Consider the following 14486-nt stretch of genomic DNA (forward strand, 5'->3'; position numbering starts at 1 on the left):
TCTTCGTGATTCCTAAGCATGTGTATTTCCTGCTTGGGGCCTGGACTTTGCTCTGTAATTCACTCTTCATCCAAATTGAAGCAAAACAGTGATCACCATCTACCATAACAGAAGAAAAAACACGTGCATATAATAAAGCCAAATGAAGATAGAAAGGTAGCTGGATGTTAATACTTCCCCAATATGACATAATGCACATACCATAATGATGCATCTATAGGAGAGAATATTTTTCAGCAAAGAATTTATATTTTTTGAAGAAATTCATGAAGTAGAAAAAAAATAAAATATTAACTAGTAACTGCAGTGTGATGTCCACAATGCAGAATATAGATGTAGGCATAGAAAATTGACTAGAAAGAAATACTTCTAAATGTTAATAGAAGTTGCCTTTACAGCGTTAATATATGGATGGTTTTTACTTTCTCTTTATTCTTCTAAATTTCTTAATGTTACTATAATATACACATATTATGATTATAATTATAAAGTCTCTTTTATAATTTTATTAAAGTGCTATTTTATTTACATGTGCTCTGCATGCTATAAATCCCCTCTAAGGACATTTCCCAAATGCCAAAGATTCCATTCTGGAGAACGACCTAGACCAAGCATGACATTCCATCCTTTTCCCGAAAGCAATTTGTCCTATAGCCACTCCTAAGCACTAACTAGATGCCAATCAGCAGAGCTGAAAAGTGCCAAAGGAGTTTGCAGGTTAGGGACTTCCCTTCTCAGGGAACAAAATTAAAACTTTAAAAGGAGCTTTTGGATCATATTCCAAAGTTCTGGTCTACAGCAAGTTACAAACTAATGACTACAGAAGAGATATTTTCTTTAAATAAAGAACTGTATTCTTTGCTAGTTACAAACCATTGTGAAATCAAGTCAGTCTCCTTCTTAACGCATTAGTCTAAAGCATCTGACTGGAGCCTCATGTTCCCAGAGAATCTGGATACTTTCTACAGAGATTGAGTTTCTCAAGGCGAGTAGCCTCCAGATGTATTTCAAGGTGCCTTGGAGTCCCCTGAAGTGCTTCAAAAGTCACTTAGTGAGAACAGGAGGAGAAAGATTTTTGGTGAAGAGGTCTTAAGACTTCAGTACTGAGCACCATCTAAGAGTCAGTCATTGGGATAAGCTCTTTCAGGGGACTAACCCTTAAAACTCAACCTTCTCTCTTGGTGTTATAAACTGAAACACGGAGAACTTCAGGAATCACAAGATCTCACAGCCTGTAAATGGCAGAGCTATGGGTTAAATAAGATATTCTTGGCAACATTTCCCAGGATCTTGGTGTCATTCTTAAGATGGCTATTGTTTACTGAGCATCTGCAGACTCTATTGCATTAGCATTTTAAAGTTATCTTTAAAAGGGTTTAAAGAAGGTTGCTTTTGAGTCTCTGGATTTAGAAGGCCTGTATTCTTGTCTCTGGCTCCACTATATTTTTGACTCTGACCATGGACAATTCCTTAACCTCCTTGCATTTGAAGTTAGAGTACTCACCCATAAAATATAGTAATGCCTAACATTTATTTTGTATTTTCTCTGTCCTCCTCCCCCATTCACTTTATAGATATTATCTCATTTACTTCTCCAAGAATCTGAGAGAAAAACATGTCTGTTTTCTGACAGTTGATTCAAGGTGATGCTACTAACAAATGCCCAAAGTTGGGGTAGGAACCCAAGCCTGTCTGACTCAGAGCCTTCTGTTTTTCCTATTTCTACACAAGTCACCTCCAGGTCACACTGTAGACCAACAAACATGGAGACTGATCTATTTCTTAAGCACCAGTCACCCTATTAATTCTCAATTCTCTTAATCCACATCTCTCATTCAACATCAAAATCAAACTGCTTCAGATACCCTTTTGTGGAAAACACATTATCTCTACCATGTAGTAACTAATGTCCTTCTTTCTCCCAGCACCAATGCTCTTTCCCATAGCATTTATTGCCTATACCTCACAATTTAGCTCTCAGTTATACGCTCTATAAAATTATTCTTCTTAAATGTAAATTTTATGTTCCCCAAAGAGACCATTATCTCCTAGGGGTCAGGAACCATATCTTACAGAATCAAGGAATTATAAAAGTAGTCACTTGCAAAAAAAAACTTTCTTAAAGAAGCTGAACTCTTTTCAAAAAAACCTTATTTGGAATCCCAGCTCCTCTGACTAAAAATTACTGAAGTAGTTAAACCTTAATCTTTCAAAGTCCAAAGGAAAATGTTGAGTTGGTGACATTCATTCAGTGAGCTAGTGGCAGGGGCAGAACTAGAATTTTTATTGCCTGATTCTCATCCAGTGGTTGCTTTGCTATGGAAATCCTGGGTCTTTTCTGTCTCTCCTCAGTATCTCTATCTTGGCCACAATCCCCCTTCCCTCCTGCAAAAAAAAAAAAAAAAAAAGCTGGATCAACAGCCTTGAATCTGGGAACCATGCCAGAAGGGCTTATGAAAGATATTGCAAGTAGGACCTCACTATCATATCACCTTCTAGGATCCTCAAAGGAGGAAAACAGCAAAGTATGAAAATAGCCATACTTTAGAAAAGTATGAAAATAGCCATATATATGCATTTACCTAATCTTTGAGATGAAAATATAAAGTATAAGATCACTTACTGGCTTTTTAAAGAGAAATGTCCTCTGATTGTGTCAACCAAATGTGGATGCAAGCAGGACTTCCAGACTGCTAAAGAAACCTAATCAAACTCCTTTATGTGAAAGCTTAATTGTGATTCTGAACATACAACTCCAACAGAGTGTACAGAAATATTAACAAGGCTTTTACAATGAATTTGGGTCAAGGGCAACACAGTACTTAATAGGTTTGTACACAAACACCCTGGGAGCAAGCTCCATTATTTATCCTAGTTGCTGTGCCATAGCCAATGTAGTTCACATCCTTTACCATACATGCTGGAATAAAAAAGAACTCCCTCTTAAATCCAACTAGGAAGCCAAACACTGGAACAATCCTTCAGACTTATTTTCATCCTGAAATCTCAAGGGAAATGCCCTTTGATATCCTCCGTAGGCCGTATTTGCTGGCTTTAGTACACCTTAACGTTATTTTAACACTACTATTACCAAATTTGATAAATATTTGATCTTTGGCTTTTCCAAGACTACATATGAAAAACAGAAATTGCCCTGAAAAACCAAACATCCCATGAATTTTCACCCCACAATCCCTGGTTAGAGGGGCCTCTTAATTTTTTCCTGTGTTCTCCTTTTGTTGATTTTTCCCTTGGACATCTGGTGGGTAGAGAAGCCCAGTCACAATGTGTCCATGCAAGTAATAATGTCGTTTTGGACAATTTCTTTAATTATCTGATTGCCTCTGGTATTCTCTTCATTCTCCAACCCTCTCCGTTCCACAAAATCAGTGGCTCTCAACCTTACGTGCACACTAGAATCACCTGGACATTGGAACAAAAACACTGAAGCCAGGTCACAGCACTAGACCAAATGAAAATCAAAATCTCAAGGGGTAGATCTCAGTATCCATTTTTTTTGTAATCATCCGTTCGTTCGTGTCCTAAGTGATTCTAATCTAAGGTGAGAGTGGAGAACCTACATCCTAAAAAATTAGGACTTTGGAATCCTGCTTTTGGTACTGTCACGTCCCTCCTCTGAAGGGGAAAGAGAACAATAGAGCCAACTATCTATTTAAAATAAGAAAAGAAATAAATTGTCAAACAAATCAAAAGGCAAATGCTTCCTAACGATGTTCAGAGCTTTCAGTTGGGTTTTGAAATATCCAAAGGTATATGTCTTATTTTGCCTTTTCTTATTCAACATTTCCAATAAATGCTTTCTGGTATCTTTGATAGAAAGTCGTTTTGCACTCTAAAGCACATGATACAGAGTTTTTCACTAAAGTGAAAGTAGTCTCCATGCTACGTGCTTGAAAGATAAGGATAAGCAGTGGTTAATTTATTACTGTTTTCTATCAAAGTGGGGAACGTTCTGTTTTAGCTCCATTTCATATGGCTCTGCACAATAAGAAAACATCGGGTGTCTCATATTTGAAAGTGTACTGTTTTCATCAACCTTAAGAGAAAAGCATTTTCCAGAAAACTAGTCTACAATTTCTATCAGTTAATTTTTACTCCTAAGTCTTTTAAGCTGTTGCCTAACCTCTTTTCATTACAGGTATTTAATTTAAACCATTAAATTAATAGACAATTATATCTCTTTAACTAAGCTTGCTTCGACTGTTTCAAACATATACTTACTTCGAGCATTCACTCATGCCAATAGCAAGAAAATAAAAATCTTTTTAGTAAGGTAATAAAAATCACACAGGATATTTCTTATCTCACTTGTTCTCTTTATTTCTTACCTTCATGGGAGGTTTTCGGCATAAAAATGAATGCTTACCCATTACTGTCAAGTACCTGTCTTATTGCTGCATGCTTTTGTCGTAAATCACAACTATCCTTCTTTAAAGCTGCCTGAGTATCTAATGATAACATCTTATCACACAGTCTAAACACGGGAGTTTAAATGGGGATAAATGAAAAACAGAGGCCAACAAATCAAGCAGGTTGACCATTCCAAAAATCATAGGGTATAAAAAAAAGACCCCCCCTCCCCCACACACACCCCTCAATTTCAGGGACAACTCAGTTTCAAAATTCAAAAATGTTAAGAGTGACTCAGGAGTCTATTACAGGCGAGAAGGTGGTTTTGACTCACCAATTCCAAGGCCAAAAAATCCCCATGTGTCAAAGGTCAAATATTTTAGATTTCACCCTTTCAAAGGCCAAAGATAACTTTCTTACAAAAAAGTACAGAGCCTCATATATAATCCATGGTTCTGTCAGAGACTCTCCAACCCCCAGGGTAATAATTGCTTCAGAGTACATTTTTAAGTTCTGAATAATTATTCTCAAGATTGATCCTTCGCAAATTTATTATCCTATAAGATGATTTTTTTTCCCCACTTTTTAACAAGAAAAAAGGTAGGAAAAAGCTGAAGTTCCTCTTCTGTTTGCTGCACTGCCTTCCCCTCTAGTTTGGCATTTCCTGCCTCAGGCTCAGCTTTTCTGAAAGGACCTCTGCCAGTGGCATAGATTTCAGAAAGGCTATTTTGGGGTTTTTCTTTGGAACTTGTCAAGGACCAAGAACTACAGGGGGTTAAAAACCTAATACTCATCAAAACTCTACTAAAACTTTGAAGAGAGATGGATTTGGTAAATTTTAGAACATTTTTGATGGTGAACAAACATTTGTGTTCTCATTTGAAGTTGTTGACTCATGAACCATGGCCTTTCTGGGCACAGAGATCATTTGTCACTAATCTCAGTGGCCGTATTTCCTAACACTCATGACACACACTAATTGTATACTAGATATAAGAATAAAATGAATAAATAAAGGAACGAGTAAACGAATCAATTATTGAATAAATCAATGTATCACCAAAGCTGATATGTCTTTTTTAACTCTAGGCTCACCAATTTTTGTCAAATGGAATATTTCAATATGACTACTGACTTTGAAAAAGTTAGTGTCAGGCTAGATGACAGACTTAAAAAAAAGGGAAAAAATAACCTTGACATACTTGGAAAATCAAATGAACAGTAGCAGCAGATGCTAATTGATTTGGGACAGAGAGCAGAATGATCTTTGGAAATAAGAAATGTCAACAATAAGAAATGCTGTGTCAGGAACTCAGGGCAAACAAAAGATGCCTTCAGGCCTCTCAATTTCTCCTAGCAAATTGTCTTCTAGAAATTAAACAGCTGAAAAGACATAGTGGCAGACATCTATTATACACCTCATTTATTACACAAGCAAATAACCACTTAGGGGAAGAAGTCTTCTTTACCAATAAAGAAATGACAGATTAGCAGTGGGGACCTACTCTGTCTTGGAGAGTAAAGAGCACATTTGGCTCAACAAGATTACTTTCAGGAAACCAAGGTAAATGTCAAGAGTTCCAGCTTACTTCAAACGTATCTAATGGAGGCCCTTGAATCTGGTCCAGAGGAGAAATAACTGCCAAGGAGAATGCTCGTCTCTTAGCTCTCCTCATTCCCATCCATATTCCCCGCTGGAAAATCCTGATGTAATCCATGCACTGTATGCTAACATGCCTCAGGAAAATCCAATAGCTACTCCTAGCTTGCAAAAATCATTCCAAACACTGCATCTTAGCAATTAAGCACTCTTTGCTTACTGTATTTTGCTTGTACTCCCATCACAGTACTTAGTACCATGTGCTTAATATCATAATTATTTTTTGAGATTGATTTCCCCATCACATTGCGAACGGCCTTTAAAAAAAAAAAAGCTTATTTTAATCAACAACTTCTCACGTCAAAGGAAACAAAATGTGTTGAGAATCTATTGTCAGTCACTATGGTATTCATTAACTCCATTCGCCAAATATTTCTGGTTCTCTACCTTTATAGACACAGGGTAGCACTGCATTTCTTCATCCCCTTGTAGTTGGTTGAGGACTGGTGACTAATTCTAGTCAATGAGTTACAAATGGAAAGGATACATGTCACCCCCTGGTAAAAAACATTTAATGGATGACGCAATACCATCCAGATTCTCTTTTCCCTGTTTTGGTGGCTAGCCACATTCACAGCAGTGACTATTTCACCACCTTGCATCCAAAGTAATTACGATGAGCTGAGCACCCCTCCTGTAAACTGATGATAGACATATTGCATGAGCAAGAAATAAAATCTTGTCTTTCTAAGTCACTCATATTTGGGGTTGTTACTTCAGAAGATCCTAACTGACTGATAAGTGTGCCATCACAAATATTTTTGCATGTATAATTTGATGTTTACAATAACCTACAGATATAAAAGATATGAGCAATATTTTATAAATGTACTTTACAGAAATAAATAATAAATAATTATGTATTATTTAATAAATAAGTAATCAGCCCAAGGCCAAGTAGTTTTATCCATTCCTTCATTCAATAAATATCTACTGAGCGCTGCTCTGTGCCAGACTATGTTCTAAGGAGCCAAGATAAAGTAGTGAATGAAGAGGAAAAGGTCTCTGCTCTCATAGCTTCCATTCTACCAAAGACATTTTTTTAAACTTCACCTACAAATAATAAAAACCTCAGACAGTGATAAGCGATATTTAGAGAATTAAAATCCAGTGATAGGACAGAAAAACGGGTGGCTAATTATATTAATCAGAGAAAGCCTCTCTGAACTGATTATTTTTAGGCTGAGATATGACAAGCAAGAGCCAGTTGTGCAGATATCAAAAAAGGAGCAACAGCCTATGCAAAGGTCCTAGGGCAGAACAAGGTTGTCGAATAGATAAAGTGTCAAAAGTCAGGGTGGCCACCTCACAATAGACAAAAATGGAAAGCGTACGAGAAAAAGCCAGAAGGTAGAAAGGAGAAAAGCCATATAAGTTTTGTATCAAAATAAGGAGTATGAATTTGATTTTCTGGGCAACGGGACCCACCATGAGCGTTTTAATCAGATGTGTTTGATTTCTGCTTTAAAGAGTTTGTTCTGGCTGCATGTGAAAAGTGGACTGGTACAGAAAGTTCAATGTGGTGGCTACTACAGGAGTCTACAGAGTATGGAAAGAAGTAGACAGATGTAGGACAGGGTGTGGAGAGTAGAGTCAGCGAGACTGGTGTGTGGCCTGAAAGTGGAGGGGCATCGGAAGGATAAGAGTCGAACAGAACTTGGCTCAAATAACTGGGTAGATGGTGCTTTTATGTGCTGAGATGGAGAAAAGTGGAAGAGGAGGAGGTTTGCAGAGGTGGAAGAAAATCGATAATTTTATCTTATACATGGTAACATAAGATGCCTATAAAATATCTATGTGTAGATGTCAAGTTGAATATATGATTAAGCTCAGGAGAAAGATTAAAACTGCGTAGAAATTTAGGGGTTACTGATATTGAGTGTCGTTAAAGTCCTAAAATAGAATGAAGGCATCTGAAAAGAATATAGAGATGAACAGGAGAAAAGAATCCATGGCAGATTCTCCAACCTTTAAAATGTCAGCAGGGGAAGAAGAACTGCTGAGGATACTGGGCAGAAATGGAGATATCAGGAAAATCAGGAAATATGATATCTCAAGAGTCAAGAAAAGAATGTATTTCAAAGAAAGGCATGGTCAGCTCTGCTCAATGCTCTGAAAAGTCACAGAAGAACGTGAGATTTAGCAAAATAGAGTTCATGGCTGACCTTGACAAATGTAGTCTTTGTGGAATGGTGAAGATGGAAGCCTTACAAGAGAGTTTGGGGAGGGTATGAGCTGAGTATGTATCAATGATGACAACAACAGGAGACAAATTAATTAAGAATTTTCCTGTGTGAATAGAAGCAGAAAAATGGGACGGTGGGTAGGAAGAGATCTGGGATCAAAGAAAGATTTTTCATTAAAAAAAAAAAAAAATGATCTTACTCCCTTACTCCCAATTCTATGACCAATGAAACACAAAGTCTTCACCAAGACCTCCGCCTGAGGTTTCGACACCCTATACACACGTGTTCTATTTACGTTGTTCACCATGTTAACCCGCCTTCCGTTGGAGTGGGGAGGGGGGGTCTCCCTTAGCACTCAGGGTGGGTATTCATTGCTGAAGGTTTGAGGGTCATGAGGAAAAACCGCATTACATACTGCAGAGCAAAACACAAACAATAACGAACCTCACATTAAATATTCCAAGCCTTAAAGGTCCTGTCAGTTACCCTTCTTCCACTGCTTGGTCTTCCCTGGCCCTCTGTCCTCCAGAGCACCAAGCCCTCTGCTCTCTGCCTGGTTCCTCGCTCTCCTCCCTCTTGTTTTGCTTTCTTTTATTCTAACTTTTCCGTTCCCTCTCAGACAAAATGTATACACACAAAGCAAAAGGTCTGTGTGTGTGTGTGTATGGGTGTGTGTACTTTCCTGCAGAACTGCACAGTCTTTCTGGAGGTGGTGAGAGGAGTGGTCTTCTACTCCAAACAACACAGTTTCCTTTCAAAAAGTAATTCTAAAGCCAGTTCTTAATATAATACATTTTCCATCTTGTCTCATATATAAACCACCAGGCGTAGCATCTGTCCTTACTAGGCTTTCAACAAGAACCAGCTCTTGCCTTCCTCCCTCAGTGAGAAAATGAATGCAGACGTGGTATTCTGATATAACTTCAACAAGTCCTTTCCACACAACGGGGCCTTCACTAAGGTCTACTGAGCTGCATGATACGACACTGCTGTGTTGGGAGGATATTCACTGGCTCCTTCTTATCTTAAGGTTAAAATAAGGCAAGACATTGATTTACTATTGAGAACAGAGAAATAGTCACAACATCACAGATTTGGGGGTTGTGTTTGTTTGTAGGTCCTAAATGTTTAGATCTCAGTATGCTATGTTTATGCAGTCTTTCTTTTTTCTCTAGGAACTTTAGTTACGATATATAAAAGGTAAATGAGATTTGGCTTTCTGTGGCCACTAAAAACCTATATCAATCTGAGATCACCAGCCCCTCAGTTGAAGAAAAGTAACATAAAAATCCAACAATCCATGGCAAAGGTATTTGAACATACAAACATGCTTCTCTAACTTTTGCAAATTTCGGCTCTTCTGAAAAGGTCACTCAGAATAAAATACATTAAGAAAAGAGTGGCATTCCATTCTGAGTAAAGAATCAAGTTTTTAGACGCCAATGTTACCAGGATAAAGAAAAAGATGCAGGAGTTAGTAAAAAAGTACAACATGACTAACATCCTGTATTCAAGGGCCCTTTTCTCATAGGATTCAAATTGGTCATTTAAAGACATTTGGCCAAGAGAAGAAAGACTCAGAATCATCTGGCTCCTTTAACCAATTTACTGTTCATGTGTCCATATACATAATTGAAAGTATGTTGAAGCTCAAAGCAAATGGCCCACAAAGCCAGCATTGCTCACACAAAGGCACCACCCACAGTCTCTGGAATCCCAGTTTAGGACAGAAAGCCCAGTGACATAAGAAGAAGAGAAGGGAAACTAATAATTAGAATATAATCAAGAGTCTTGACTGGTTCCCATATGCCCAATCCCTGCCCTGCCCATCGGGTACTCCCGCTTCCCCTTTAAATTTAAACTCTGTCTTTCCTAATAGGAGCAAAGTACATTTCTTTTATACAAAGCACTTCATCATGATGGAAAGAAAATAGTTAAAAAGTCTGATACATTTTGGAACTGATGACTCTTAAGTCCCTCAGTGTTACTATAGGCAACTGGGACTGCAATATCAAATCATATGCCCATGCATGCGTGCTCACACACACAGGCAGAAATACTGGGAGTGAAATTAAATTATGCAGTTCAAATTTTTTTATTAATTGCTTTTTCCTCAAAATCTAAGGGTAAAATAAAACAAGGGAAGAACTAGTTGGGCAAAAATAGTACTTAGTGCACTTGGAGCTAAATGTAACAACACAGACGCATTGCAGAGAAAGGTTAAATCAGAAATACAACATTGGTCCTTAATGCTCACCTGTACAAGAGAAGTCATCCACACGGATATATCCCGGAACACAGTCACAGCGATATAACCCAGGCAGGTTGACACACACAGTATTGGCATGACAGTAATGCATCTTAGCTGCACACTCATCAATATCTGAAGGATTAAAAAAAAAGAAGCAATATCATGGTTAGTCGAATGATTAAACCAGAGTGCAATCTTCCTCCAATAAAATCAGAAAAGGTGAATACCCATTGAGACTAAAAGAAAAAGCAAGATATATTATAAACACAAAGCTCAAGTGCGAATTCAGCTGGTGTATTAGATCTCACCTTGAGCTAAAAGTACTTCAAGAAAGATTCATGGTGCAACACAACAGTTAAAAACTCAAGAAGTATGAAGACTGAATTTACTATTATTAATCCCTCATTGTGGAGAAAGCTTGATTTACATGTCCGATAACAAGTAGCTATGTGCCCAGTGAATTGATACTAATTAATATTTATTAGGTGTCCACTCTACATGGTATAGCTGTTATCAGCAAGATCAAGGGAATCCATCCCCTCTCTGCTTATGTGTCTTACTAAGACATGCTTTAATCCATCTGTTACAAAATGATGGTGTAGCCAGTTTCTCCCATGTTATATGGTGAATACAGATAGCAGCTGTTGTCTAATGCAAATTAATGTCTTTCATCTTGACCTGGAAATCCATCCCATGTGACAGAATAATGAACTGATTCAACAAAAAGATCTTTTTCTCTTTAGAATGGAGGTCAAAGAATCACTTGCTTTCTCATAAAAGTTCACGATAATAATTAAAATAACTTATAACCTTAAATTCAGAGTTCGGTCTCTTCTGGGGTTGTTTTAAAACATGACCTTATGCCCATTATATTTGGACTGCTTATGTCTGATGGCTAGGAAAACAGAGGGATATAAACACAACACAGGAATCCAAGATAGAAAATGTGAATTCTTGTTCCGGTTCTGTTAATTACTAGTGTATGACTTGCATTTAACGACTCTCTGAGTCCCAGGATCCTCATCGGCTTTTCATAGGGTCAGCTAGAAACCTACAGCTTTATATCTTTATATGCAATTTATATAACTTAATCCACATGTAATTCCATGAATAATGTACAGCGCTACTTGCATTTTAAAGTCTAGAAAAATGAGGCTGAGGGAAGTTAAATATCAGGCACGAAATCATCCTATTAGAAGATGCTATCCCCGGGATTTGAACTTAGAAGTCAATTTCTTATTTACTATGATTTACTTCATGAAAGCACCTTGAAAGTGATAGTCAAATATACCATTACTATTAAGATAATCACTGAAGTCCTAATACCTTTCCTTCATGTACAGAAACAGAATAAAAACAGCTACGTTGAGTCGCTAGAAACCTTTTATTTATTTCTTTTACAAGTATGAGTAAATTATTTTCTAATAAAATGATCCTGAAAAACATCAAATTCTCTTCAGTGCTAAAGATCTGTCAGCCTATAAAAATTCTTGTGGGGTAACTGAGGTCTTGGAAGGAGACTCACAGTTAGCAAGACTTCCATAACTATAAGAACAAAACAGCAGAAATTAGTGAAATAATTCATGCAACCAACAAAGTGTTCGATCTGCACAATACTATGCACTTCCCAAAGTGATCCAAGACAATGCATAATAAAAACAAATGAGTGACAGAAATACAAAAACTATGTAAGAGTACATTGAGGAAGGGTGTGAAGGGAACTCTCCCAGAAATTTGAAATAGGACAGTAACTGCACACATACATGAGATGTAGTTCAAGTCTTTCTGGCTGTCAGGGCAGTAAAACTCTTTAACGAGTTGACACCAGGCATCATTTAAACATTTTGCTTCACATAAGAGTGGATATTATGAAAGTCAAGACGAAACATGCTTGAGGAAAGGAGTAATGATCACTTTTGTCTCCTGCTGCTAAGAAGTTGAAGAGATAAAGAATGAACTAACCACTGGATTTTTGGCAAGAAGTTCACTGCTGACCTTGACCTAAATAAGAGTAGTTTGGGGAAAGTGTTGGGACAAAACCTGACTGGAGTCAATTAAAGAGAGAATGGAATATAAGTGAGTGGAGAAAGAAAAACGTGAACCTTTTGAGATATTTTCCCAAAAAGAAAAGTGGGGTAGTAGCTCTAGCAAGACTTTGTGATGAGAGAGTCTAGCGCAAAGACAGAAAAGATCACAGCATATTTGTATGCTTTTGGGAATGATTCAGTACCGGTGAAGAAAAATGGTGATACAGAGCAGATCACTGCAGGAGCAGTTTTGGAGAAGGCAAGAGGATCCGAGCACCAGTGTACAAATGGAGCAAAGCAAAGTAAATAACAACAAGAATGAGGCCAAAAGATAAGGGAAGAGGTGAAGATAGATTGGCATATTTGGTGATGGGAAGGCTTGTTTTTTCTCAATGAAATGAAAAGAGAAGGTAACATCTGAGAATTATGAGAAGAAAAAGGTATTTGATGTTTAAAGAGAAGGGAGTGGTATCTATAATCATTTTGGAAAGAGGAAAAGAGAATTTAACAGAGTGTGTAGTAGGGTGGCTGAGGAGCCGCTAGTGATTTGTGGTCATGTGTGTTAAGTTGAGAGCAGTCAGCATGGCCACGTGTTTTTCTCCAGTCCCATTCAGATGTCTGGGGCAAGTCCAGAGTAATTAGAAAGTTCAGTGTAATCAGAGATGAGCTTTTAGGTAAATAGATGAGTGAAAAAGAAAAAGATGCAAGAGAATTCAAGGTATGAGAAAGGAGGAGATGATAACGAGGTGCCAAGGAACCTCAACAATTAAGGAGAGAAGTGAGGACATGAAGGAGGTAGACAGTTGAAGTGAACTGGATATTTTGGTGGACACTGTGCTGCACAGCCCAGACATCTCTTTAGGACTAAAGAACTTATTCACGCAGCTACTGAGAATACTGCCTGCCAATAATCTTCAACTGTATAGCCTTAGGGAAATTGTCCCCAGCTGAAGAGAGAGGGCCTCACACTGCCATCCTAAAGGCAACCTACAATAAAGACTGACTCTCCTTCATCTCAACTCAAGATAATTCTACCCCAGGTTCAGAGTACTCAGTAGGATTGAGCTAACTTCTACTTCTACCCATCCTGTCGCCTTTCCATCCCCCACAGGTGTTTATCCTTATAGCACTTCCTGATAAACTTCCTTGCATGTCAGTCTCCATCTCAGAGCCTGCTTCCTGGAGAACCCAAACTGCAGCAAAAACACTGTAGAAGGCAAGAACGATACAGGGAGAGTGCTATAGTACATGAGCTGGAAAACTAGAAAATGGAGCCATAGAGTGGTGTGCTCGGCATTAAGGTTTTGGAGGTGACTTAATTATTGTGGGTTACAAGGTCTCTCACATGACTACAAAAGAGCAGAAGAGCAGACCATTATAAGTGAGAGGTTGGGAACAGCAAGAGAAGCCAGGTATCGGAGGGGGTTATTGGCATTAGTGTCATTCATCAAATATTATCAGTTCTCTTCCCTCTGGGTACGTAAAGCAACTGTACTTCCCATTCTCTTCAAAGTACGGCTCTATGACTAAGCGTGAACACTAATTATCTCTCCACTAAACTCTGAGAAAGAGTGATAAACAAAATGCCATCATGGACCTCACAGCCTGGTAAATGTTGAGGCAAACTTGGTAAGTTCTACCAAGAATGTAAGACTTTTTAACAAGGGGATCTGACCTACTTGTGGAGGGACAGACAAGGATTCTTTTTATTTGAGACCCGAAACAGATGTGAAACAGGTAAAAGGGAGGGAAATAACATACTCAATAAATAAGAAAGTTTGAGAAGAATTAGAGGAAGGAGTTTTCCCTATTTAAAGTGAAACTAGAACTATAAACTCGGGCCAGATCCTGCTGGGCCTGGTAGGACACGTGAAGGAGTCTGGACTTTAATTGGTGTAGTGACACCATCCAATTTCTGTTTTTAAAATATCACTCAGCTGTAGTGAAGAGAATGGATTGGAGCAGGGCATGCTAAAGGCTAAATCATGTTG

General features: G+C 38.0%; 1 protein-coding gene across 1 annotated transcript in view; it reads right to left on the reverse strand.

The window, feature by feature from the left end:
• LOC105309838 (protein kinase C-binding protein NELL1) overlaps positions 1-14486 on the reverse strand; it is a 241562-nt gene that overhangs the window by 42672 nt on the left and 184404 nt on the right. The window contains exon 8 of the mRNA XM_023526447.1: positions 10475-10600. Coding sequence (XP_023382215.1) covers positions 10475-10600 — 126 coding nt within the window. The remainder of the gene's footprint in view (positions 1-10474; positions 10601-14486) is intronic.

This window comes from Pteropus vampyrus, unplaced genomic scaffold (genome assembly GCF_000151845.1).
Source record: "Pteropus vampyrus isolate Shadow unplaced genomic scaffold, Pvam_2.0 Scaffold876, whole genome shotgun sequence".
Classification (NCBI taxonomy): domain Eukaryota; kingdom Metazoa; phylum Chordata; class Mammalia; order Chiroptera; family Pteropodidae; genus Pteropus; species Pteropus vampyrus.